General features: G+C 43.1%; 1 protein-coding gene across 1 annotated transcript in view; it reads left to right on the top strand.

The window, feature by feature from the left end:
• ANKS1B (ankyrin repeat and sterile alpha motif domain containing 1B) overlaps nucleotides 1-26085 on the top strand; it is a 271859-nt gene that overhangs the window by 63983 nt on the left and 181791 nt on the right. Inside the window, 1 exon segment of the mRNA XM_030214810.1 lies at nucleotides 4405-4416. Within this exon segment, the coding sequence (XP_030070670.1) occupies nucleotides 4405-4416 (12 nt within the window).

The following is a 26085-nucleotide window of genomic DNA, read 5'->3' on the forward strand; positions in this document are numbered from 1 at the left end:
CCTTGGTCAGCTTGGACACGCTCATCACTCAGGGCTGGGCCAGAGAAGTGAAATGGTTTTAAATATTTAGGTCAGAATGTTTTGCACACACAGTTTCAGAAAATGCCAGTGCGCAAATGCTGGCGTAGAAGGAAGAGACAGTTGGAGCAGGAACAAAAAGGCCAGATGGCCTACAGTCATGTGCTTAGAACAAACGCACTAATAAGTACGGTACCGAGGCCAGAATGGTCAGAAGGATTAGTGTGGGGGGAGGCTGGACAGATTGCTACAAGGTTAGTGAAACTGAGTTACACTACAAGCAAATACCAGAATGACACTTGGAACAGCACTGGTTTAAGAGAAAGCAGCAGAAAGGCTTGGCAGACTGCAGCAATACAATATAATAGACATTTATATCCCGTTCTTTCCCAGGAAGAGCTCTGTGCGGTTACACCGTATCACAAATAAAATTTCCTGAAGAGATTGTCATGGCCCTGCCATGATTCCTGTCCCTACTCTCCTGTCGCACTTACCGCTCCAGTACTGTTCCCCTCCTCCAGTTGAGCGCCATCCTCATAAGCTGCTCACACATGCCACAGCCCTCAGTTTGTAGGGCTAGCAGCAGGAATCCGAGCAGACGCACCGGGAGTGACATCACGGGCATGGGTGCATTTATGGAAGGCCCAGGCCCTTCTCCAGCACCTTTGCAACGATGTCTTCTGGTTCCACCTAGCCTGTCTTGTCTGCTGTTCCTGCCTTGCCTGCCTCTTGTTCCTCCAACTGAATCAGGGCAAAACAAAAGTTCTTTGGTTTTCTAATTGTATGGAAGATATTCCTCTTAATTTAACTGTGCCTAATGGAATAGTTTTAAATGTGGAAAAAGAATCTAGGGTCTTGGGTGTCATCTTGGACTACTCGTTAACTTTTGAAGCCGAGATCAATCAAGTTTGGAAAACATCTTTTTTCTATTTGTGTTACCTGAGATTGATAAGGCCTTATTTTCGGAAGTTTCAGTTTGTTCTGCTGGTCCAGATAAATTCATTGTATGAATAGTATGTTGTTAGCTAAATTACATATGGCAATATAGTTGACTTTCCGATTATGAAAATGTGATAATGATTCTAGTTATTTGAAAGAACTGTTAATTCAACTTTTTTCTCACTGCTTTTATAATTCTGTTCGAGTTTGAAAGCTTACTATTGAAATATCCCATTTTTTAAGAATATACGATTCAAGTGTCAGCTTGGTTCTGTGTTTTCTTTTCAAGCTATCACTGTGTGGAATAATTTACCAGGTTTAATTCGCCTACAATTAAATTATATTCAATTGCTTAAGAAGCTGAAAACTTTCTTATTTGATAAATTTTATGGCTAATTTAATGTTTTTATTTCTGTTATTCCTCACTTTATTGTGAGCTCTTGAATTGTAAACCACCTGGAACCTTCTGTTGGGATAGGTGTGGTATATGAGATGTGACTTAGATTAGATTAGATTGTCTCCAGTTCCTGCCTTGCTGAGCCCTTGCCTTGTCTCCTGCCTAGCCGAGTCCTGCCTTTCCAGCCTTGCCCAGCTTTGCCTGTCTTCAGTCTTGCTGAGCCTGCCTTGTCTCCTGCCTTGCTGAGCCTGCCTTGTCTCCAAGTTCCAAGTCCTGCTTTGTTTCTGAGTTCCAATGTTGCCTTGCCTTGTTTCCTAGTCCCAGCCCTGTCTGTCTTGTCTCTTGCTCCAGTCTTGTCTTGTCCTCCTCCATCGCCAGGTGAGATACAATGGTTTTAGAAATTGCAACTGGGATATAAAACATGTGTCCTCTACAGGTTTCATGTGTATAAGGTTAACTAGAGTTAACGGGGTGCTCCAGCTCTCCTTCCAATTGCCTGCAGTAAATTTAGCCTGCCCCTGGATCCCCTCTGAAATTAAATGCGTTAGCACAGCTACATTGTAAAGACGAATGTCTGGAAGACCTAGTCCTCCTTGTGTCTTTCTAAAATTAATTTTGAGTATGCAATCCTAGCCCCTCTGTTATGCCATATTAAGGACTTGATAACACTGGAACATTGGGATAGTCTGTAAAGGGTAAAGTAGTTTTGGCAATAAAATCATCTTGATCAAAGCCACTCGGCCCATCAGAGGCAAGGGGAGGTCATTCCACCTTTGATGTAACTTCCTGATGTTGTCTGTATGATCTAAAAGGTTACATTTATACATGACTTGGGAACTTGTGGTAAGAAAAATGCCCAGGTAACGCATTGACTTTTTTTAGTGGGGAAATGGGTAGAGTTGCATGCCATGGCTCAGGTTTGGGGCCCAACAGTTTCAAAAGCTCCAATTTATTGCAGTTTACTCGTAACCCTGAAATGCTCCCAAACTCTTGCATGATCCATAAGGCCAAACCCAGGTGATGAGGAGCATATTCCAGGTAGAGAAGGATGTCATCTGCGAAAAGGCTGATCTTGATTTCATATCCTGCTACTAACATACCCTTTATGGTTGCACATTGCCTAATTCTAACTGCCAGGGGTTGTATAGCTAATAAGGAAAGAAGAGGTGAGAGTGGGCATCCCTGTTGGGTACCGAATGTGTCAGTAAGGTGTCCATTAACTAGTAGTTGGGCCTGTAGCGACTCGTAGAGGACCTTCAGCCAGTAGCTGCTTAAGCAACTGCCCTATTGGCTGTGTGAGGGAACAAGGAAGTCTCTGCAACCTTTCTGAGGTACTGAGGAGAAAGGAGAGATTGGACTATATGTGTATTTCTTCCTGCAAGGTAGGTCGGGGCAGACCTAGCACATGCGCACATGGGTTATATAATACCGGCAGTTAGGCGCAAACATTTTCACCGGCATTTGCGCTCCTGTAGACATGTGCGTGCAGTGGGAGTAGCCATTTTCCATTTGTCAGTGTCCAAAACATCAAGACAGGTGAGGAGGGAACTTGCATGTCTGTGTTGCACTTTGACATGCAGAAGGGTTGTTCAGAATACAGATGTGTAGGTGCAATACAGACATGTAGGAGTGGAGGAGTGGCCTAGTGGTTAGAGTGGTGGACTTTAGTCCTGGGGAACTGAGGAACTGAGTTCAATTCCCACTTCAGGCACAGGCAGCTCCTTGTGACTCTGGGCAAGTCACTTAACCCTCCATTGCCCCATGTAAGCCGCATTGAGCCTGCCATGAGTGGGAAAGCGCAGGGTACAAATGTAACAAAAATAAAATAGATACTATTGGAGATTCTACATGGAATGTTGCTACTATTGGAGATTCTACATGGAATGTTGCTATTCCACTAGCAACATTCCATGTAGAAGCCTACGCGGCCACATTGGTGATCTGCAAGGGCCGACTTCTACATGGAATGTTGCTAGTGGAATAGCAACATTCCATGTAGAATCTCAAATAGCAGCAACAGTGGAGGAGTGGCCTAGTGGTTAGGGTGGTGGACTTTGGACTGAGTTTGATTCCCACTTCAGGCACAGGCAGCTCCTTGTGACTCTCGGCAACTCACTTAACCCTTCCATTGCCCCATGTAAGCCGCATCGAGCCTGCCATGAGTGGGAAAGCGCGGGGTACAAATGTAACAAAAATAAAACCCATAGGGTATGGCCTGCCATTTTAGAAATCTGCTCTTCTAAATGCTCCTAATTATGCTGCAGAGGTCACAATCTTTTTGTACTGTCAATTCTGAGGGAGGAAAACACTGGGGAAATAAGGGGGGAAACTCGGGGCCGGCGGCGGCGGGGGGGGGGGGGGGCAACATTTCCCAGGGCTCAGCCTCCAAGGCAGGCCTGGCACCCACCCGGTGCTAAACGGGGAAGAACCACCACAAAGGTGGAGGTACACTAGGATCCTACGCAGGAAAAAGCACAGAGTAGGAAAAGTAGCTCTTCCAAGAAACCGGAGCAGACATATGTTGAAAATCAAACCTTTATTCCAAGAAAAACACCGACACACTTGACTCTGACTCGACACAGCTGTGTTTCGGCGCAGAAATGCGCCTTCATCAGGAGTCTTATAAAAAATGGCTGGTTGCGTAAATTCAGTTATCTGTTATGTGATGATGTTGTATCAAATATGGCTATCGTCCTTAGAATGGATGTAAGTTGATAAAAAGATGGGAATCAGACTGGTGTCGATGTGTTCTATATCTGAAAAATGGATAATCCGGGTCACTGCTAGAAGACTGTTGTCATCTCTCTCTCTCTCTCTCTCTCTCTTTCTCTCTTTCCACCGGTCAGTCTCCCATCTCAGAGCTCTCAGCAGACACCGCCCGGTGCTAGCATGGTTCTTCTGCTCTTATGTGCGCTGCAGAGCAGAGTTATCCCGCTATTGCGTTAACTCTGCTCTGCCGGCCACTGGTCCTTCTTCCTGCCGCGTCCCGCCTCTTGTGTGAAGTACTCCGTTTAGATGCAGCAGGATGAAGGACCTATGCAGCGGAGCAGGAGAGGAGACAAGTAAGTAGGCCTGGGGGGGAGGGCTGGGCAGTGTTTGTCCCGGGCCCGGCTTTGTCTCTCGGCAGCCCTGGGGAAACTACCCTTAATGTCTCCTGTAAAGCTCTGACCAAATCAAACACTGTGACAAAACCTATATGTACCTGGAAGCAGCTGTAAATCCCAACAGTGATCTGTGATCAGCATTGCTGAATAATGTAACAGTATTATTGAGTTAAGGTCAGCAAACTTTCTTAGTACAATTGGACTTGTTGGCTGCTTTTGCCAACTTGAGTCATGATTTTCTGTTAAGGCTGAGTGAAACGAGGCTCTTGTTCTTAAGTGGTTTTAAGACTATTTACATAATAGAGATTTTCTTCCTTTTAGCAACCAAATTGGGGTCCTTTAGGGCTCCCCTTATCCCCAATTCTTTGCAATGTGTATCAAGAGCTATATGATGTAGGTGTTAAATTCTACTCTTAAGTTGACTACAACATACTTAGATAATCTCGATCTAACTTATTTTCTATTAAATGGAGACTTTGTATTGATAAATAATTGGATTACCTTGCATAAACTAAAGTTGAATCTACTAAAACCAAATTACTCTTCAGTGCTAAGCCTCTTTCAAAACCAATTATATTAGAAGTATCTATTCCATTTTAGCCTGTTATAAAAATCCTAAGAGTATATCTGGATTCAGCTGTCATCATGGATCCACATATTGACTCAGTCATGAAAAAAAGTTTGTTTTTTAAACTATGTCAACTTTGATTGATTAGATCCTATTTTTATGAAGCTTACTTTAGAATCATTGTACAAGCTCATATCCGATCACACTTAGACTACTGTAATGCTCTTTATTTGGCTCAGTGTCTCGAATACAACTGTAGTGAAATATTGCTGTTAACTTGTATGTAAGGGCTTTAACTACGACAGAACCTCTCCATTGTGAAAACAGCTAGAATAGTTTAAATTGCATTGCTTTGTTTTTAAAGTTTTGCATGGCTTTACACATTCTTATATGTCATCTTTGCTACTTCTCGCCCTTAGTAAGAGATTCTTATGTTCAGCTGAGAAATCTGTGGTAATGTTCCCCTCTGCAAAGAATGTTCATTCCAACAGATTATTTGAAAATTATTTTGTTATCAACCTGCAGCAGCATGGAATAATCCTTCTACTGGGATTAGAAATACCGATTCTTGGTTACATTTAGGTAATCTCTTGAAATTCCGATTCCACTTACTGTTATTTATGTTATTTGGTACTTAACGATAAGTAAATGCTCTGCAGTATTTTGTATTGATGTTTGTGAGTTCAATTTTGTTGTGCTTTGTATTAATATAGGATTAGATGTTATGTTCTGTTATTTTTTATTTTTCTTAATTTTATGTTAGGGACCAGTTATATTCCAGCAGTTTTATGTTTAATTCTTTGTGTTTTATGATGTACTGTATTCATTTTATTATTCTTTAATTGTCTGCTTTGAAGTTTATGAGATTTAGCAGGATATAAATCATTGTTTAAGTAAATTAAATAATCAGAGGGTGACTTCCAGAGTAGGGAGTGTACTACTTTGTCCCAAACACAGGCCAATATGCAAGAAAGATCGGAATTCTTGCTTTGACCTCAGGGAAAGATTCTGGGACAGCAAAGAAGCTTAAGAGAGTGGAGTTCAGGTAAGTCCCTAGAATCAAAGCGAGGCTGGAAGGGGGAGGGACACCCATATGCACCTTGGGAAAAAGCCTTCACCCAGGGAGAAGGAGGGCAGTCTGGAACCATTTTCCCTGAACAGCCTGAAGAGAGTATGGAAATAGCAATTCTTGAAGAATCTAGGAATCGGCTGTTGTCTGATTCTGAATATATGGACTGCACTGATGCAGGAGGTCTTTTCGTACCACAAGGTATGAAAATTTAAAGAGATTAGACTGACTCCCAGCTGTGGATAAGGATTTACTTGTTGGGGACAGCTATGTGGGCAGGGGATAGTGCCTAGTGGGTGAGGAAAACTATCCCAAGGGGAGGTGCTATCAGGGGTCTCAGGGCTACTCAAAGTGAGAAAGACCCCAAACCATGATAAGGACTGAGAGGAGTATAATGTGCCCCACCAGAGTAAGGTCTTTATTTTTATACTAGTAAAAAAGGCCCGTTTCGAAACACTATGAAACGGGCGCTAGCAAGGTAAATTCCCACCCATCCTCCCTTCTTTCACTCCCGAGTTCCATACCCCTCCCCTCCCTCCCGAGTTCCATACCCCTCTCCCTCCCTTCCTTCCTTCCTTTCTGAGTTGCAGAACTCCCTCCCTCCCGAGTTGCAGACCCCCCTCCCTCCCAGTTCAAGGGCCCCACCCGAAGCACATCCACACACCCAGCCACACATATGTCCCTCCCTCCCAGTTCAAGGACCGTCAAGCCCCTACCACTGCGTTCCAGACTACCCCCTCCCTCACATTCAAACCCCCCCTCCGCTTTAATGTCCCCTGCACCCCCCTACTGCGACCCTTTGCACACCACCCTTTCCTCCGAAATACCTCCCCTGAAGCCGTCGCGTACCTCTTCTGAGCTGACGGATCAAGTTCTGTTCTTTCTCTGCTGTGGGGCGTGGCTTCATGATTGAGCATCTGTTGAAGTCTATGTGCATACGTCTGACATCAGACGCACGCTCAGAAACTTCCACTGATGCTCAATCATGAAGCCACGCCCTGCAGCCAAGAACAGAACTTCGGATCCGTCAGCTCAGCAGAGGTACGCGACGGCTTTGTTGATGCGCCGAGCAGGGGGGGGGGGGGTTGTTGCGCCACTCCCTGCCACTTGCTCTGAAGTGGCAGGGAGTGGCGCAGTGACAGCTGTTTCCCAGGCAGGGGGAGGAGTAGGGAAACACGCTCCGCGTGTTTCCCTACTCCTCCTCTTGCCTTGGAATCAGCTGAGAATGTGGGCAGAGCTATTATGATGCCTACTAACACCTCAGGCTTTAGGCTTCACTGCAAGGCTGCTGGCTTCAGAATGTTGGAGATGCTTTTTATTATATAGGATGTTTGGATGAGAATGGTAGAGCTCTGGGAAGCTCTGGACTGAGCTGGGTACTAGAGGATTAGATGACATTTTTCCTATTGCCTTATTTGCATATACTATGTGTGTTACTCAAACCCATAGATTATAAGGATTTTTGAGAGTAATCCAGACCAGAGTTGACATTATAGACTAATGCAAACTTCATCCACAATTCCACAGCATGTCTGGTGCTGTAATTTATGGGCCTGTTTGTTCACCCTAAGTGTGAAGGATACCAAGAATCAGGAGCTTTCAGGGAAGGAAGTGGTTTTTAATCATAAGCTCAATAGGGCAACTGGTGGTCAAGGACCCTACTCTGTAAGAAAAGGACTCTATACTTGTTTTGGAATGCCAAGCAGCCCAGGGGATCACCATGTGGACCCTTCCCATTGGCAGATAATCTCTAACCTGTTGCAGTGTGCATTTCTCTTCTAAAATGCAGATTTTGGTGCCACCTAGTTCTGCCCAAACCATGCTGCTGTAGTGTACATTTATATCTAAATCCTGGTTTTTTAAAATTAGGTTCTATGCTTGTTTTCAGAGAATTCATTTGAATTCCAAGATTTACACATGTAAACAATAGGGCCATTGTGTAAAAATATGCATAATCTTGTAATGTACTTAGTTTTTGCGCTTGGATACCTGTGTGCAATTTCATAAATCATTTTTACACACAGGAGCAGGGTGTGTGGAAGGAGCCTGTTCTAGGTGGAACTTAGGTGCCTCTTTGCCATCATGCAATTTTAGTGTAGTGTAACCAGATATATCTGTGTGTAAATGGTGCTTTGGAGCAATTTTTTTGCATTGAAATGTTGCAGATACATATGTGGATTATTGTAAAGTGACATGTGTAAATGATAGTCTTGCCCGGTTATCCATGTGTATGGCCCAGCCATCAAATATGCCCTATGTAAGTTAACTGTGATGTACAGAGTAGCATTTACATACAATTTTGGCATTTATGTCTACACAATTGTGTGTATATGGCATTGTTTTAAATATGCATGTAATAGACACTTGTTTTCTACAATTGCCTCTTTAAAAATGCCTTTCAAAATTTCCCCCAGATGTCTACAACCTGTGTATTCTAACCTTCTCTTTTACGATGGTCCATACCTGGCCGTCCCCTGGTCTGTTTTTCTTATTATTTGTCTGGGTCCCTTTCTCTGTGCTTTTCTCTGTTCCTGTTTTTATTATTTTTTTCTATTTTGTTATGTTAATGAAAGGTGTTATACCAAAATATGTAATAAACACAGAGGAGGGAGTTGGAGATAGCTGGGGTCTACGTCACTGAAAGAGGAAAGGAAATCTTGCAGAATGAATGGGCCGTATTGCCCTCCTCTGTTTCTATGGTATCAGCGTCAACCATCAGCAGAAGGGAAAGAGAGTTTGTATGTCTTTAGCATCAGTCAAAATATCAAAGAATGTCTGCTTCCTGCCATGAATGCAGTCATTTGATGCTGCATAGAAGGGTCACATCTATGCCTTTATTGCTATTGCATACATTATGTACTGCAGAATATGTGAGGCAGGATGCTGTCTTAGTGGAAGGTAATGCTAGGACTAAATCATCGGAGACACAAAAAACACAGCAGAGAGGAGAACTAAGTATCAGTATGCCGAAACATAAGATCAGAATGCCATAATGGGTTAGACCAAAGGTGGAGGAGTGGCCCTGTATGTGAAAACCAATATCAAAGTGGTGAAATGCGGGGAACCTGGGAAAAGAAGATGGAACCTGTATTCACACGGGTGTTATCTACAGATCTCCAGCACAAATGGAGAAGCTGGACAAGGATTAGATATTCTACAGTTATATTCCACCAGTTCTATGTTTAATTCTTTATGTTTTATGATGTACTGTATATATTTTATTATTCTTTATTTGTCTGATTTTTTGTTTTAGAATTGCTACCTGCTTTGAAGTTTATGAGATATTCATAAGCTTGGTATGAAAGGGAGGCAATATTGTTGGGAGATTTCAACTTGCCTGATTTGCACTGGAATGTCCCGTCGGCAGAATCGGAGAGAGTGGATGCCTGTCAAAGTGCCTTGCTCAGACAAATGGTGATGGAACCCATGAGGGAGGGATAACTCTGGATCTAGTGCTCACAAATGGAGATGCCAGAGGTGATCTGGGAAATTATTGACTGGTGAACCTGATGTTGGTGCTGGGCAACATGGTAATCACAGAGCATATTCAAAAGCATAGATTTAATGAGACAAAGCCAACATGGATTTAGTGAAGGGAAAACTTGCCTCACCAATCTAGTACATTTCTTTGAAAGGGTGAACAAACATGTGGATAAAGGTGAGCCGGTTGATATTGTGTATCTGGATTTTCAAATGGCATTTGACAAAGTACCTCATGAGGAACTCCAGAGGAAATTGGAGAGTCATGGGATAGGAGGTAGTGTTCTATTGTGGATAAAAACTGGTTAAAAGATAGAAAATAGTTAAATGGTCAGTATTCTCAATGGAGAAGGATAGTTTGTGGGTTTCCCCAGGGGTCTGTGCTGGGACTGCTGCTTTTTAACATATTTATAAATGACCTAGAGATGGCAGTAACTAGTAATTAAATTTGCTGATGACACAAAGTTATTCAAAGTCGTTAAATCGAGGGAGGATTGTGAAAAATTACAAGTGGACCTTACGAGACTGGGAGACTGGGCGTCTAAATGGCTGATGACATTTAATGTAAGCAAGTGCAAAGTAATGCATGTGGGAAAGAGGAACCCGAATTATAGCTACGTGATGCAGGGTTCCACATTAGGAGTCACCAATCAGGAAAGGGATCTAGGTGTCGTTGTTGATGATATGTTGAAACCCTCTGGTCAGTGTGTGGCGGCGGCTAAGAAAGCAAATAGAATGTTAGGTATTATTAGGAAAGGAATGGAAAACAAAAGTGAGAATGTTATAATGCCTTTGTATCTCTCCATGGTGTGATGCAACTCAAATATCGTGTGCAATTCTGGTCACCACATCTCAAGATACAGTGGAATTAAAAAAAGGTACAGAGAAGGGCAATGAAAATGATAAAGGGGATGGGACGACTTCCCTATGAGGAAAGGCTAAAGTGGCTAGGGCTCTTCAGGTTGGAAAAGAGACGGCTGAGGGGAGATATGATGGAGAGCTATAAAATAATGAGTGGAATGGAACAGGTGGATATGAATCACTTGTTTACTTTTTCCAAAAATACCAGGACTAGGGGGCATGCAATGAAGCTACAAAGTAGTAAGTTTAAAACAAATTGGAGAAAATATTTCTTCACTCAACATGTAATTAAATTCTGGAATTCATTGCCAGAGAATGTAGTACAAACAGTTAGCTTAGCAGGGTTTAAAAAAGGTTTGGCTAGCTTCCTAAAAGAAAAGTCCATAAGCCATTATTAAGATGGACCTGGGGAATATCTACTGCTTATTTCTGGGATAAGCAGCATAAAATGTATTGTACTATTGTGGGGTCTTGCCAGGTTCTTGTGACATGGATTGGCCACTGTTGGAAACAGGATGCTGGGCTTGATGGACCTTTGGTCTGTCCCAGTATGGCAATACTTATGTACAATGTCCGTGTGGGTGCTCACCTAGTTAATAGTAATCATCACACAATATGGTTTGATATAAAAGCAGAATGCGGACACACAAAACTCATAGTACTGGATTTCAGATGTACTGATTCTGGTAAAATGGAGGAATACCTGAAGAAGAAGCTGATGGCAGGGTTAGACATTGCAGAAGTGGAAGCACAGTGGTATAAGCTGAAAACTACTATAAATATGGCAAGTGATCTTTACACAAAGAAAGTAAATAAAAAGAAGATAAACAGGAAGCCTATATGTTTCTCCAAACAAGTGGCTGAAAAAATAAGGGCAAAAGAGGCTTCATTCAAGAAATACAGAAGAAAGCAACGAGATGATCACAAGAAGATTAAACTTAAGCAAAGAGGCTAGCGAAAGTACAGGTGGAAAAATGGCTAAAGATGCAAAAAGAGGTGACGACCTTTTTCAGATATATTGGGAAAAGGAGAAAAGATATTAATGGAATTGTAAGACTGATAGATTCTTAGAACAGCTATGTGGAGAGTGATGAGGATAAAGCGAATGTGCTAAACAAATACTCTTCAGTTTTCACTGAAGAAAATCCTGGAGAAGGACCACGATCTGCTACCGAGGGAATACCTGGGAATGGAGTTGATATCGTGCTGTCCACAGAACAAAGTGTTTATAAGCAGCTTGAAAATCTGAAAGTGGACAATCTGAAAGTTGAAAATCTGAAAGTGGGATGACATTCATCCCAGATTACTGAGGGGGCTCAGAGAAGTCATGGCAGGACTTCTTAAGGATTTATTCAATAGATCTTTAGAGACGGGAGAGGTTCCACAGGATTGGAGATGAGCTGATGTGGTCCCTATTCAGAAAAGGGAACAAGCAGGAAACTACAGGCTGGTAAGCCTCATGTCGGTGATAGGAAAAATAACAGAGTTGCTGCTGAAGGAAAGGATAGTTGACTTTCTAGAAGCCAACAGGTTGCAGGATCCGAGGCAACATGGCTTTACCAAAGGAAAATCCTGCCAAACGAATCTGATTGACTTCTTTGACTGGATGACCGAAGAACATGCACTAGATGTAATCTACTTGGATTTCAGCAAAGCCTTTGATACAGTCCCTCACAGAAGACTGATGGATAAGCTGAGAGGGCTGAACTTAGGACCCAAAATGGTGAACTGGATTGGAAACTGGTTGACCGACAGGCTACAGAGGGTGGTGGTAAATGGAATGCGCTCAGAGGAAAGGAAGATAGCAAATAGAGTGGCTACCCTAAAGGGAGTAGTAACCATGAGAAGGGATTTCCAAATGGAAGAATGGTCAAAGGTCTGGCAGTTAAAATTTAATGCAAAGAAGTGCAGAGTGATGCACTCGGGGTGCAGAAATCTAAAAGAGATGTACCAGATAGGAGGAGAGAACTTGGTAAGCTCGACTCAGGAGAGGGACCTGGGGGTGATGGTGTCCGAGGATCTCACAATGACGAAACAATGCAACAAGGCGGTGGCTGCAGCCAGAAGGATGCTAAACTGCATAGAGAGGGGTACAACCAGCAGAAGAAAGGAGGTGTTGATGCCCCTGTACAAGTCATTGGTGAGGCCCCACTTGGAGTATTGTGTTCAGTTTTGGAGCTTGTATCTTGCTAAGAATTTAAAAAACGACTTGAAGCGGTTCAGAGAAAAGCGACAAAAATGGTATGGGATTTGCGTAGCAAGACGTACGAGGAGAGACTGGCTGACCTGAACATGTATGCCCTGGAGGAAAGGAGAAACTGGGATGATATGATACAGATGTTCAAATATTTGAAAGGCATAAATCCACAAACATACCTTTTCCAGAGATGGAAAAGTAGTAGAACTAGAGGACAAGATTTGAGGTTAAAAGGGGGCTGATTCAGGAATAATGTCAGGAAGTATTTTTTCACTGAGAGGGTGCTAGGTACCTGGAATTCCCTTCCGCGGGAGGTGGTGGAGATGAAAATGGTAATGGAATTCAAAAATGCATGGGATAAACACAAAGGAATCCTATTTTGGAAGGAATGAAGCCAAAGAAACTTAGTGGGGATTAGGTAGCAACACCACTAATTGGAAAGCAAAGCCAGTGCCGGGCAAGATTTCTACGTTCTGTGCCCGAATTATGGCTGAATAGATTTGGATGGGCTGCAGTGGAGCTTTGACAACTTCAGAAATTGAGAACAAGGACAATGCCAGGCAGACTTCTATAGTCTGTGCCCTGAAAATGGCAGGGACAAATCAAGATCAGGTATACATATGAAGAATCACATCATATCATATGTAATGAGTTTATCTTGTTGGGCAGACAGGATGAACCGTATAGGTTGTTATCTGTTTCCATCTACTGTGTTACTTATGCATTAACCCGATATCCTGTCTTTGAGAGTGGCCAGTCCAGGTCACAAATACCAGGCAGAATCTCAAAGAAGAGATCCCAATCCCCTTCAACAATACCCAAGGATAAGCAGTGGCTTTTCCAAGTCTACATGATTAATAATGATTTATGGACTTTTCCTCCAGGAACAAGACTAACCCCTTTCTAAAATTAGCTTTATCAGAGGCCTTGACAACATCCTCTAGCAACAAATTCTACACTTAATTCTACACTGACTGAACAAATACTTTCTCCAGTTTGATTTTATTGTGCTACCTTAGTTACATCTTAGCACTGTTTGAAAGAGTAAACCATCATCATCTATTTACCCATTCCATCCCACTCGTGATTTTATTGACCTCTTCTCCTTTCAGCAGTCTTTTCTATAAGTTGAATAACTCAAACATGTTTAGCCTCTCTTCACAGGAAAGCTGTTCCATCCCTTCATCATATTTAATTTAATTTAGTTTAATTTTTGGCATTTATAATCTGTTCAACAATCAAGTTCTAGGCAGAGAACAATCCAAGTTAAAGAGATAGCATTATACAATAAAATACTCTAGTATAAAATCAAACTTGTAATAGTCAATATGATGTAGTACAGTATTGACCTACGCACAGAGTTATTCAAAACACTTTAGCATACAATCAGGCTAATGTTATCAGGCATAATGTAGCCCAGTAACCTTACAAAAACATCAGTAGCTATTTATTTGCCAGAAGCAATGCAACCTTCAGCTGAGGACCTAACTAGACAGTTTGTAGACAAGGTTAAATGAATAAGACAATCTTTACCTGACGTGGATTTACCAATCTCATCAGGAAATGAACATCCAAACGGTTTGCTCGTTGATCAACTGTGGACTTCATTTTATCCTGTTGATGAAGATACAGTATTTTCAAAGTTTCACATAAATATTGTTTCCATTATGTAGTTTCCCACTATTCCAGAACCTGTGGGATAGTTGTGGGAAGGACTAATGGAAAGAAAATGATCAGGTAAGATCGAATTTCTTCTTACTTGATTGCTGTCTGTCTTATTTACTACATGATATTCCAGCAGAACTGGTTAGTTGGTTAACCATATTAGTGAATAATTTTTTAAATGAGAGAAATTTTCTGTCTACTTTGGGAAACATAATTCTAACTCCAATTCCAAAATCGGAGGGGACAGACCTAGCTGTTGTATCTAATTTTCGTCCAGTAGCTAGTATACCTTGGATGGTAAAGCTACTGGAGTCTATTGTAGTGTCTCAGGTTACGTTTTATTTAGATTCTTTTCTGTGTGTACATGACTCTCAGTGTGGCTTTAAGTGGATGCATAGCACAGAATCATTAGTTTTGACATTGGTTTCTAAAGTTAAATATTTTTTGAGCGAAGGGATTCAATCAGCTTTGTTATGGTTTGATGTGTTGGGTGCATTCGATATAGTGGATCACACCATACTGCTGAGTAGAATGAGTGAACTTATTTGTTTATTTAGATTTTGCTCACACCTTTTTCAGTAGTAGATGAAGGTGAGTTACATTTAGGTACTCTGGATATTTACCAAGACCAATGCGATACATCTTGACCGCTGTTTTCCCTATGCTAGAGTTTAATGCTGTGCACATTAATGGAAATAAAAATGAAGTAAGACAATAACAATCTAGCCCAACATAACAATCAAAACAATATTAGTAAGAAAAATTAAACCCGGATGAATAAAAACGTTTTCAGTATGTTATAAAACATAAAATAATTTTGTTCAACTCGAATCATTAATGGAAGTGAATTCCATTTGGGGATAATAATAACTGAGAAAATAGTGTTAATTATCCTCATAAGGTACATGCCACTAAAGAAAGGAAGGCAAAGGATCATCTGGTCCCGCAGTCATCTAGAATGACCAAACAGTGTTTTGGAAACCATCCTAATTAGTAGTTGAGATGTAAGATCATGAATAATTTGAAACAACAAACAGAATGCCTTGAACAGGATACGTTTGACCAGTGGAAGCCAAAGTAATTTTAACCTGTGGTAAACTTACTCTAAAAATAATTCTTAAGGCGGTATTCTGAATGAGCTGAAGCTTTTTAAGATACTTTTTAAGATAGTTAGAACATATGATTCCGTCATAACCAAACTCTGTAAACCACATTGAGCCTGCAAATAGGTGGGAAAATGTGGGATACTCATACTACCCCTCTCCTCAAGACCCTTCACTGGCTCCCCATCCGTTTTCGCATCCTGTTCAAACTTCTTCTACTAACCTATAAATGTACTCACTTTGCTGCTCCCCAGTATCTCTCCACACTCGTCCTTCCCTACACCCCTTCCCGTGCACTCCGCTCCATGGATAAATCCTTCTTATCTGTTCCCTTCTCCACTACTGCCAACTCCAGACTTCGCGCCTTCTGTCTCGCTGCACCCTACGCCTGGAATAAACTTCCTGAGCCCCTACGTCTTGCCCCATCCTTGGCCACCTTTAAATCTAGACTGAAAGCCCACCTCTTTAACATTGCTTTTGACTCATAACCACTTGTAACCACTCACCTCCACCTACTCTCCTCTCTTCCTTCCCATTCACATTAATTTGATTTGATTTGCTTACTTTATTTATTTTTTGTCTATTAGATTGTAAGCTCTTTGAGCAGGGACTGTCTTTCTTCTATGTTTGTGCAGCGCTGCGTACGCCTTGTAGCGCTATAGAAATGCTAAATAGTAGTAGTAGTAGTCTCTTGTAATCAGAGGTGATATTGTGATGTCATAATGCCTCAGGCCACCAATAAGAGCCAACCTCATCAGTGATGTCACAATGGCTTGATTGTCCTATACTTGGCTCACTTTTATTACATAGCTCTTTGAGCAGGGACTGTCTTTCTTCTATGTTTGTGCAGCGCTGCGTACGCCTTGTAGCGCTATAGAAATGCTAAATAGTAGTAGTAGTAGTAATAATAATAATAATACCCCAAATGGAGTACATTGCAGTAGTCCATATGAGATAATATCATCATCTGGACTAAGACTGAAAAAGCTTCCTGAGTGAAAAATGACTGAATCAGGGGCGTAGCCAGACACCCAATTTTGGGTGGGCCTGGGCCAAAGATAGGTGGGCAGAACTCCACCCTGTCCCACGAGTGATTTAGTCCCTCCCTCTCTCACCTGCATGCGATATGGTCCCTCAGACACCCCTCCTTCCCTGCATACCTTTTAAATAGCAGATTTTCACTGGCAGCGAACAGCAACTAATACGCACTGCTCATGTTGGCTCCACAGCCTTCTCTCTGATGCAACTTCCTGTTTCCACATAGGCAGGAATACATCAAAGGGGAGGCTGTGGGGCTGGTGTGAACAGTATGTGTCAGTCGCTGCTCTCTCCAGGCCAAGATCTTCTATTTACAAGGTATTCAGGAGGCACAGTTGTTGGGAGTTTTTGACTGGTGGGGCTTGGGGATCCCTGCCAGTCACATCATAGGTGTGCTGCCACTGGGTGGGCCTAAACTCAAATTGGGTGGGCTATGCCACTGGACTGAATTATTTATTCTGCGGTTCCCCAGGACCTCTCAAAGCCAATGCCAATATCACTCAGCCTGGGATATCAGGGACTGTTTTGAATTGGCTTAGAGGATTTCTTAAAAACAGACAACATTGTGTGAAGAAGAAGGACTCCTGTATATTTAGGGCTCCTTTTACTAAGCGGTGGTAAACCCAATGCGGATTTACCGCTCGCTAAACAGGAAGGTACCACCAGGCTACTGCAGCAGCCCGGCTGTACTTCCCACTCTTAGCAAGCCATCATATCCAGCACTATTAAAACTTTTTTATTTTTATAGTGCCGGAGTGTACCCAACGGTAATCAGGCAGTGCCGCTTGCTGCCCGGTTAGCGCCACAGCCCCTACCGCCACCTCAATGGGTGGCGGTAAGGGCTCCCTCCCCCCCCCCCCCCCCCCCCGAAATGGCTGTGTGACAAGTGCTTTACTGACTGCACGGCCATTTCCTACTGGAAAGAGAGACTTCCCTGTTACCCACTGTGGTAAAAAGGGGGCCTTGGCGCGCGTGAAAAACAGACGCTGACGCCAGCGCAGGCTCCCTTTTGCCGCAGTTTGGTGAAAGAGGCCCTTAGTTAGTTGGAGTCCAGATTATGGAGTACCTCAGGGTTCCCTGCTTTTGCCAATTTTATTTAATGTTTTTATGAGTTCTTCGTTTCTCAGTTCATCAGATATTCTTATGCCGATAACATTTTTATTTGAGTTCCAATGACTTCTGATTTAGTTAATTCACAAATTATGATATTAGATTGCATCAAAAAAAGTCCAATTATGGTATGTTATGTTCTGCAAAAATTCTGTTCTGCAAATACCTGCACAGTTCAATGCGGAATCCAAGAGTTACGATCTCAGAAGCTGACACAATCTAATTAAGGGCCAATCAGCATTTATTAAAACTTGATACTGCTAAGAGAAAGATTTTATTATTTAGTAACACTCTATCAAATATTACTACTACTACTACTTGACATTTCTAAAGCGCTACTAGGGTTACGCAGCGCTGTACAATTTAACATAGAAGGACAGTCCCTGCTCAAAGGAGCTTACAATCTAAAGGACAAATGTACAGTCAGTCAAATAGGGGCAGTCTAGATTTCCTGAAAGGTATAAAGGTTAGGTGCCGAAAGCAACATTGAAGAGGTGGGCTTTGAGCAAGGATTTGAAGATGGGTAGGGAGGGGGCTTGGCGTAAGGGCTCAGGAAGTTTATTCCAAGCATAGGGTGAGGCGAGGCAGAAAGGGCGGAGCCTGGAGTTGGCGGTGGTGGAGAAGGGTACTGAGAGGAGGGATTTGTCCTGTGAGCGGAGGTTACGGGTGGGAACGTAAGGGGAGATGAGGGTAGAGAGGTAATGAGGGGCTGCAGACTGAGTGCATATATTCCTTCTCATATCTCATTGAAGACAGGTGAACAAATTGTTTTAAACATCTTCGTGGGCTTTAAGTTTCATTTTGGATACTCAGCTGACTTTAGAACCTCAGGTGAATTATTATGAGCAAGATTATCTCTTTTAAATTGCACCAATTAAGAGCAATTAGATCTTCTTTTTCTTGAACATTATCAAATACTAGTTCAGACAATGGTTATATCCCAAATTGTTTATTGTAATTATTTGTACGTAGGTTTACATAGGGAACTCTATAACAGGCTGCAGCAAAACTGATACTTGGCCGAAGGAACTTTGACCATGCAACTCTGCTGGTGAAAGATTTGCACTGATTGCTAGTTCGAGCACGTATTGAGTTTAAGGGTTGCCTGTCTGGTATTTAAAATTGTACATGGTTTTTGTCCACTCTCTCACATTCAACTTATAACTATACCTGCCGCCTGGACATCTTGTCAAATTGGATTTACACTTATACTGACTGGGCTTCTCTTCCATCAGACTTGTTTACTACAAAAGTTTTCATGATAGCTTGTTTATTTATCAATCTAACAAAATTTGGAACTCTATTCCTATTCAAATACAGATGTCAACAGATTATTTACTTTTTCGAGAAGCCTTAAAACCATATCTTTTTAAATTGTGATTTTATGTTATGATTTTGTATATTCAGTTTCTCTGTTCCCCGCTTAGATTCATTGCTGATACATTTGGGATATAAATACTGAAAATGGAATAGAATCGTTTGTGTTGCCCTTCTCTGCAGTTCTGGGCAATCACAACGACACACAGTAGTGACAATGCGGTGATAACACAGGCCAATAGAGAAGAATCGTTCTCTGTGCCTTTCTCAATAATTCCTAACATTCTGTTTGGTTTTTTTTTAATTACTGCTGCTCGTTGCATTGAGGATTTCATTGACTCTGAGATCCTTTTCCTGGTTAGTGATTCCTGATATGGAACCCAGGATCCTGTATCCATAGTTAGGATTATATGGGCTATAACATGGGCTGTCACAAATCTGCTACGTTGCCTGTTTTTGCACGTTAAACTATGAATGGATGGAGGGTGGTTGTGAAAGCATTAGTGAGCTAGTGCATTATGGGTAGAGCAGAGTTAACGCAGGAGCACTTACTTCATCCTAAATAGGAGGTTCTGATTCCACGTGAAACGGGAGAGGGGGCTACACAATAACCTGATGTTAACACATGACTTGCAATAAAAAATAGGGAAAATGCCCCTTCTTGATGCTACGTTAGTTCTGGACTTGCTGCATGTTAAAAATTTGCCTTTTTTTTTTTGTTACATTTGTACCCTGCGCTTTCCCACTCATGGCAGGCTCAATGCGGCTTACATGGGGCAATGGAGGGTTAAGTGACTTGCCCAGAGTCACAAGGAGCTGCCTGCGCCTGAAGTGGGAATTGAACTCAGTTCCTCAGGACCAAAGTCCACCACCCTAACCACTAGGCCACTCCTCCACTGTTGCTACTATTTGAGATTCTACATGGAATGTTTTCTATTCCACTAGCAACATTCCATGTAGAAGTCGGCCCTTGCAGATCACCAATGTGGCCGCGCAGGCTTCTGCTTCTGTGAGTCTGACATCCTGCACGTACGTGCAGGATGTCAGACTCACAGAAACAGAAGCCTGCGCAGCCTTCTAAATGGAATGTTGCAAGTGGAATAGCAACATTCCATGTAGAATCTCCAATAGTAGCAACAGAATCTCCAGTAGTAGCAACATTCCATGTAGAATCTCCAATAGTAGCAACATTCCATGTAGAATCTCCAATAGTAGCAACAGAATCTCCAGTAGTAGCAACATTCCATGTAGAATCTCCAATAGTATCTATTTTATTTTTGTTACATTTGTACCCTGCGCTTTCCCACTCATGGCAGGCTCAATGCGGCTTACATGGGGCAATGGAGGGTTAAGTGACTTGTCCAGAGTCACAAGGAGCTGCCTGTGCCTGAAGTGGGAATCGAACTCAGTTCCTCAGTTCCCCAGGACCAAAGTCCACCACCCTAACCACTAGGCCACTCCTCCACTGTTGCTACTATTTGAGATTCTACATGGAATGTTTTCTATTCCACTAGCAACATTCCATGTAGAAGTCGGCCCTTGCAGATCACCAATGTGGCCGCGCAGGCTTCTGCTTCTGTGAGTCTGACATCCTGCACGTACGTGCAGGATGTCAGACTCACAGAAACAGAAGCCTGCGCAGCCTTCTAAATGGAATGTTGCAAGTGGAATAGCAACATTCCATGTAGAATCTCCAATAGTAGCAACATTCCATGTAGAATCTCCAATAGTAGCAACAGAATCTCCAGTAGTAGCAACATTCCATGTAGAATCTCCAATAGTAGCAACATTCCATGTAGAATCTCCAATAGTAGCAACAGAATCTCCAGTAGTAGCAACATTCCATGTAGAATCTCCAATAGTATCTATTTTATTTTTGTTACATTTGTACCCTGCGCTTTCCCACTCATGGCAGGCTCAATGCGGCTTACATGGGGCAATGGAGGGTTAAGTGACTTGTCCAGAGTCACAAGGAGCTGCCTGTGCCTGAAGTGGGAATCGAACTCAGTTCCTCAGTTCCCCAGGACCAAAGTCCACCACCCTAACCACTAGGCCACTCCTCCACTGTTGCTACTATTTGAGATTCTACATGGAATGTTTTCTATTCCACTAGCAACATTCCATGTAGAAGTCGGCCCTTGCAGATCACCAATGTGGCCGCGCAGGCTTCTGCTTCTGTGAGTCTGACATCCTGCACGTACGTGCAGGATGTCAGACTCACAGAAACAGAAGCCTGCGCAGCCTTCTAAATGGAATGTTGCAAGTGGAATAGCAACATTCCATGTAGAATCTCCAATAGTAGCAACATTCCATGTAGAATCTCCAATAGTAGCAACAGAATCTCCAATAGTAGCAACATTCCATGTAGAATCTCCAATAGTAGCAACAGAATCTCCAGTAGTAGCAACATTCCATGTAGAATCTCCAATAGTATCTATTTTATTTTTGTTACATTTGTACCCTGCGCTTTCCCACTCATGGCAGGCTCAATGCGGCTTACATGGGGCAATGGAGGGTTAAGTGACTTGTCCAGAGTCACAAGGAGCTGCCTGTGCCTGAAGTGGGAATCGAACTCAGTTCCTCAGTTCCCCAGGACCAAAGTCCACCACCCTAACCACTAGGCCACTCCTCCACTGTTGCTACTATTTGAGATTCTACATGGAATGTTTTCTATTCCACTAGCAACATTCCATGTAGAAGTCGGCCCTTGCAGATCACCAATGTGGCCGCGCAGGCTTCTGCTTCTGTGAGTCTGACATCCTGCACGTACGTGCAGGATGTCAGACTCACAGAAACAGAAGCCTGCGCAGCCTTCTAAATGGAATGTTGCAAGTGGAATAGCAACATTCCATGTAGAATCTCCAATAGTAGCAACATTCCATGTAGATTCTCCAATAGTAGCAACAGAATCTCCAGTAGTAGCAACATTCCATGTAGAATCTCCAATAGTAGCAACATTCCATGTAGAATCTCCAATAGTAGCAACAGAATCTCCAGTAGTAGCAACATTCCATGTAGAATCTCCAATAGTATCTATTTTATTTTTGTTACATTTGTACCCTGCGCTTTCCCACTCATGGCAGGCTCAATGCGGCTTACATGGGGCAATGGAGGGTTAAGTGACTTGTCCAGAGTCACAAGGAGCTGCCTGTGCCTGAAGTGGGAATCGAACTCAGTTCCTCAGTTCCCCAGGACCAAAGTCCACCACCCTAACCACTAGGCCACTCCTCCACTGTTGCTACTATTTGAGATTCTACATGGAATGTTTTCTATTCCACTAGCAACATTCCATGTAGAAGTCGGCCCTTGCAGATCACCAATGTGGCCGCGCAGGCTTCTGCTTCTGTGAGTCTGACATCCTGCACGTACGTGCAGGATGTCAGACTCACAGAAACAGAAGCCTGCGCAGCCTTCTAAATGGAATGTTGCAAGTGGAATAGCAACATTCCATGTAGAATCTCCAATAGTAGCAACATTCCATGTAGAATCTCCAATAGTAGCAACAGAATCTCCAGTAGTAGCAACATTCCATGTAGAATCTCCAATAGTAGCAACATTCCATGTAGAATCTCCAATAGTAGCAACAGAATCTCCAGTAGTAGCAACATTCCATGTAGAATCTCCAATAGTATCTATTTTATTTTTGTTACATTTGTACCCTGCGCTTTCCCACTCATGGCAGGCTCAATGCGGCTTACATGGGGCAATGGAGGGTTAAGTGACTTGTCCAGAGTCACAAGGAGCTGCCTGTGCCTGAAGTGGGAATCGAACTCAGTTCCTCAGTTCCCCAGGACCAAAGTCCACCACCCTAACCACTAGGCCACTCCTCCACTGTTGCTACTATTTGAGATTCTACATGGAATGTTTTCTATTCCACTAGCAACATTCCATGTAGAAGTCGGCCCTTGCAGATCACCAATGTGGCCGCGCAGGCTTCTGCTTCTGTGAGTCTGACATCCTGCACGTACGTGCAGGATGTCAGACTCACAGAAACAGAAGCCTGCGCAGCCTTCTAAATGGAATGTTGCAAGTGGAATAGCAACATTCCATGTAGAATCTCCAATAGTAGCAACATTCCATGTAGAATCTCCAATAGTAGCAACAGAATCTCCAGTAGTAGCAACATTCCATGTAGAATCTCCAATAGTAGCAACATTCCATGTAGAATCTCCAATAGTAGCAACAGAATCTCCAGTAGTAGCAACATTCCATGTAGAATCTCCAATATAATCTATTTTATTTTTGTTACATTTGTACCCTGCGCTTTCCCACTCATGGCAGGCTCAATGCGGCTTACATGGGGCAATGGAGGGTTAAGTGACTTGTCCAGAGTCACAAGGAGCTGCCTGTGCCTGAAGTGGGAATCGAACTCAGTTCCTCAGTTCCCCAGGACCAAAGTCCACCACCCTAACCACTAGGCCACTCCTCCACTGTTGCTACTATTTGAGATTCTACATGGAATGTTTTCTATTCCACTAGCAACATTCCATGTAGAAGTCGGCCCTTGCAGATCACCAATGTGGCCGCGCAGGCTTCTGCTTCTGTGAGTCTGACATCCTGCACGTACGTGCAGGATGTCAGACTCACAGAAACAGAAGCCTGCGCAGCCTTCTAAATGGAATGTTGCAAGTGGAATAGCAACATTCCATGTAGAATCTCCAATAGTAGCAACATTCCATGTAGAATCTCCAATAGTAGCAACAGAATCTCCAGTAGTAGCAACATTCCATGTAGAATCTCCAATAGTATCTATTTTATTTTTGTTACATTTGTACCCTGCGCTTTCCCACTCATGGCAGGCTCAATGCGGCTTACATGGGGCAATGGAGGGTTAAGTGACTTGTCCAGAGTCACAAGGAGCTGCCTGTGCCTGAAGTGGGAATCGAACTCAGTTCCTCAGTTCCCCAGGACCAAAGTCCACCACCCTAACCACTAGGCCACTCCTCCACTGTTGCTACTATTTGAGATTCTACATGGAATGTTTTCTATTCCACTAGCAACATTCCATGTAGAAGTCGGCCCTTGCAGATCACCAATGTGGCCGCGCAGGCTTCTGCTTCTGTGAGTCTGACATCCTGCACGTACGTGCAGGATGTCAGACTCACAGAAACAGAAGCCTGCGCAGCCTTCTAAATGGAATGTTGCAAGTGGAATAGCAACATTCCATGTAGAATCTCCAATAGTAGCAACATTCCATGTAGAATCTCCAATAGTAGCAACAGAATCTCCAGTAGTAGCAACATTCCATGTAGAATCTCCAATAGTATCTATTTTATTTTTGTTACATTTGTACCCTGCGCTTTCCCACTCATGGCAGGCTCAATGCGGCTTACATGGGGCAATGGAGGGTTAAGTGACTTGCCCATAGTCACAAGGAGCTGCCTGTGCCTGAAGTGGGAATCGATCTCAGTTCCTCAGGACCGGAGTCCACCACCCTAACCACTAGGCCACTCCTCAACTCTAATGCATTAAGCCCAAAACTGAACCCATTTTGATAGAAGGGCCCCTGTTTTCCTCATGGGCCCCATTTTGTACTTCTCCACATTAAACTTTGTCTGCTGTTTAGATGCTCAGAGGTGTCTTTTCAAAGCACTTAGACTTACAAAGTTATCCATTAATTTATGGAACTTTTTAAGTCTAAGTGCTTTGAAAATGAGCCCCTCAGTCTTCTAATCTCACAAGATTATTTGCAATTTTAACAACTCTGAATAATTTTGTGTCATCTGCCTATTTGATCATATGGAAAACTGACCATTTCTTCCTACTCGTTTCTTATCTCTTAAGCAGTTCCCAAACCATTTTTCTCAGAACTGCCATCAGGCTCATTGGGTCATCCCTGGAGCCTTTATAACATTTCATGTATGGGCACCACAGACAGGTATGGATGGAGGCGCTATTTAAGCAACCATAGGGTGCAGTCTGTGTCCCAGGGGCGTAGCTACGGGTGGGCCTGGTCGGGCCCAGGCCCATCCAATCTCGGCTCAGGCCTGCCCACCCAGTTTTAAGCGCGGTTGAATTAAAGCGCTAGGGACTGTCTTTCTTCTATGTTTGTGCAGCGCTGCATACGCCTTGTAGCGCTATAGAAATGCTAAATAGTAGTAGTAGTAGTAGTAAAGCGCACAGAGCAAAGCCAAAGCAGCAGCCTTTCACTAATTCATTTCTACCGTCATCGCGCCGCAGCTGGCTCAGCTGATCTCCCAGTCTCACCTACCTTTTGGGCAGACTCGGCATGGCAGTGAGTCGACTCGGCACTGAATAAACATGGTCGCAGCTCTGGACTTCGTGGTGACCTCCAGCATGTGTGACATCCTCCTCCTTCTCAGCTCCCTGTGTGCTGATGACTCATGTTCCATCCCGCGCGCTCAGCCTCGTTCTTGCAGCTCGTCATCTTCTCAACAGGCTAAAAAATAGCTGGATGCTCAGCTGCAGGCGCCGGGAGTCGGGACCACGCGGCACTGTCTGCTCCTCCTCCCCCTCCTGGGCCCGGATCGCAGTATCCAGATGGAAAGGCTGGTGCCACTTGGGTGTGTAGCAGCAGGCGCGACTTCTTAGCTCTCTTACATTGTGCCTTAGTGCAGTAGCATTCCCCAGCGTCCCAGTAGTGCCCCACGGTGGGCCACAACACACTCGTGCCTGAGTCAGATACAGGAACCAGGTTGTTCTGCACCACGTGGCAGTTGCAACTTTACTGCAAGCAGCTGCCCAGCACTGCAGGGAATAAAATTTGAAATACTTTTTTTAACATGTAGTTGTTGTTTTTTTGTACCCAAAATGCTGGCTGGTGGTGGTGGGATTCTGGGTGGGGTAAGCACTTCACTTTCTGATGTTATTCTTCAAGTACTTGCTGAATTTTCAAATGCTGCTGGACAGACAAAACTAGATTCCCTATTTCTTCTGCATCAGATAGAGACAAAGACATTCTTATTTCTGGCAGTTACATTTGGGAAATTATTTGAAAGCAGTGATTTTGCCACGAACGGACTACAAGAGTGCCATGTTGTCTGTTACAGATTGCATTAATCTTATAGAGTGTCTACAAGAAGCTTTTGTTCAATTTAGGGAGAACACATCAAATGACTTAGATGAAGTTCTTAAGTTAACAGAGGATCTCATGGAGAAATATGATATTGAAAAGTGGGATGTTTCTTCCTCTCGAAAGACAAAGCTACCTATAAAGTTTGGTGATTCGTTGTTTTTTTTTTTCCATTTTGGGTAAATC

Source organism: Microcaecilia unicolor, chromosome 9, assembly GCF_901765095.1.
Source record: "Microcaecilia unicolor chromosome 9, aMicUni1.1, whole genome shotgun sequence".
Classification (NCBI taxonomy): Eukaryota; Metazoa; Chordata; class Amphibia; order Gymnophiona; family Siphonopidae; genus Microcaecilia; species Microcaecilia unicolor.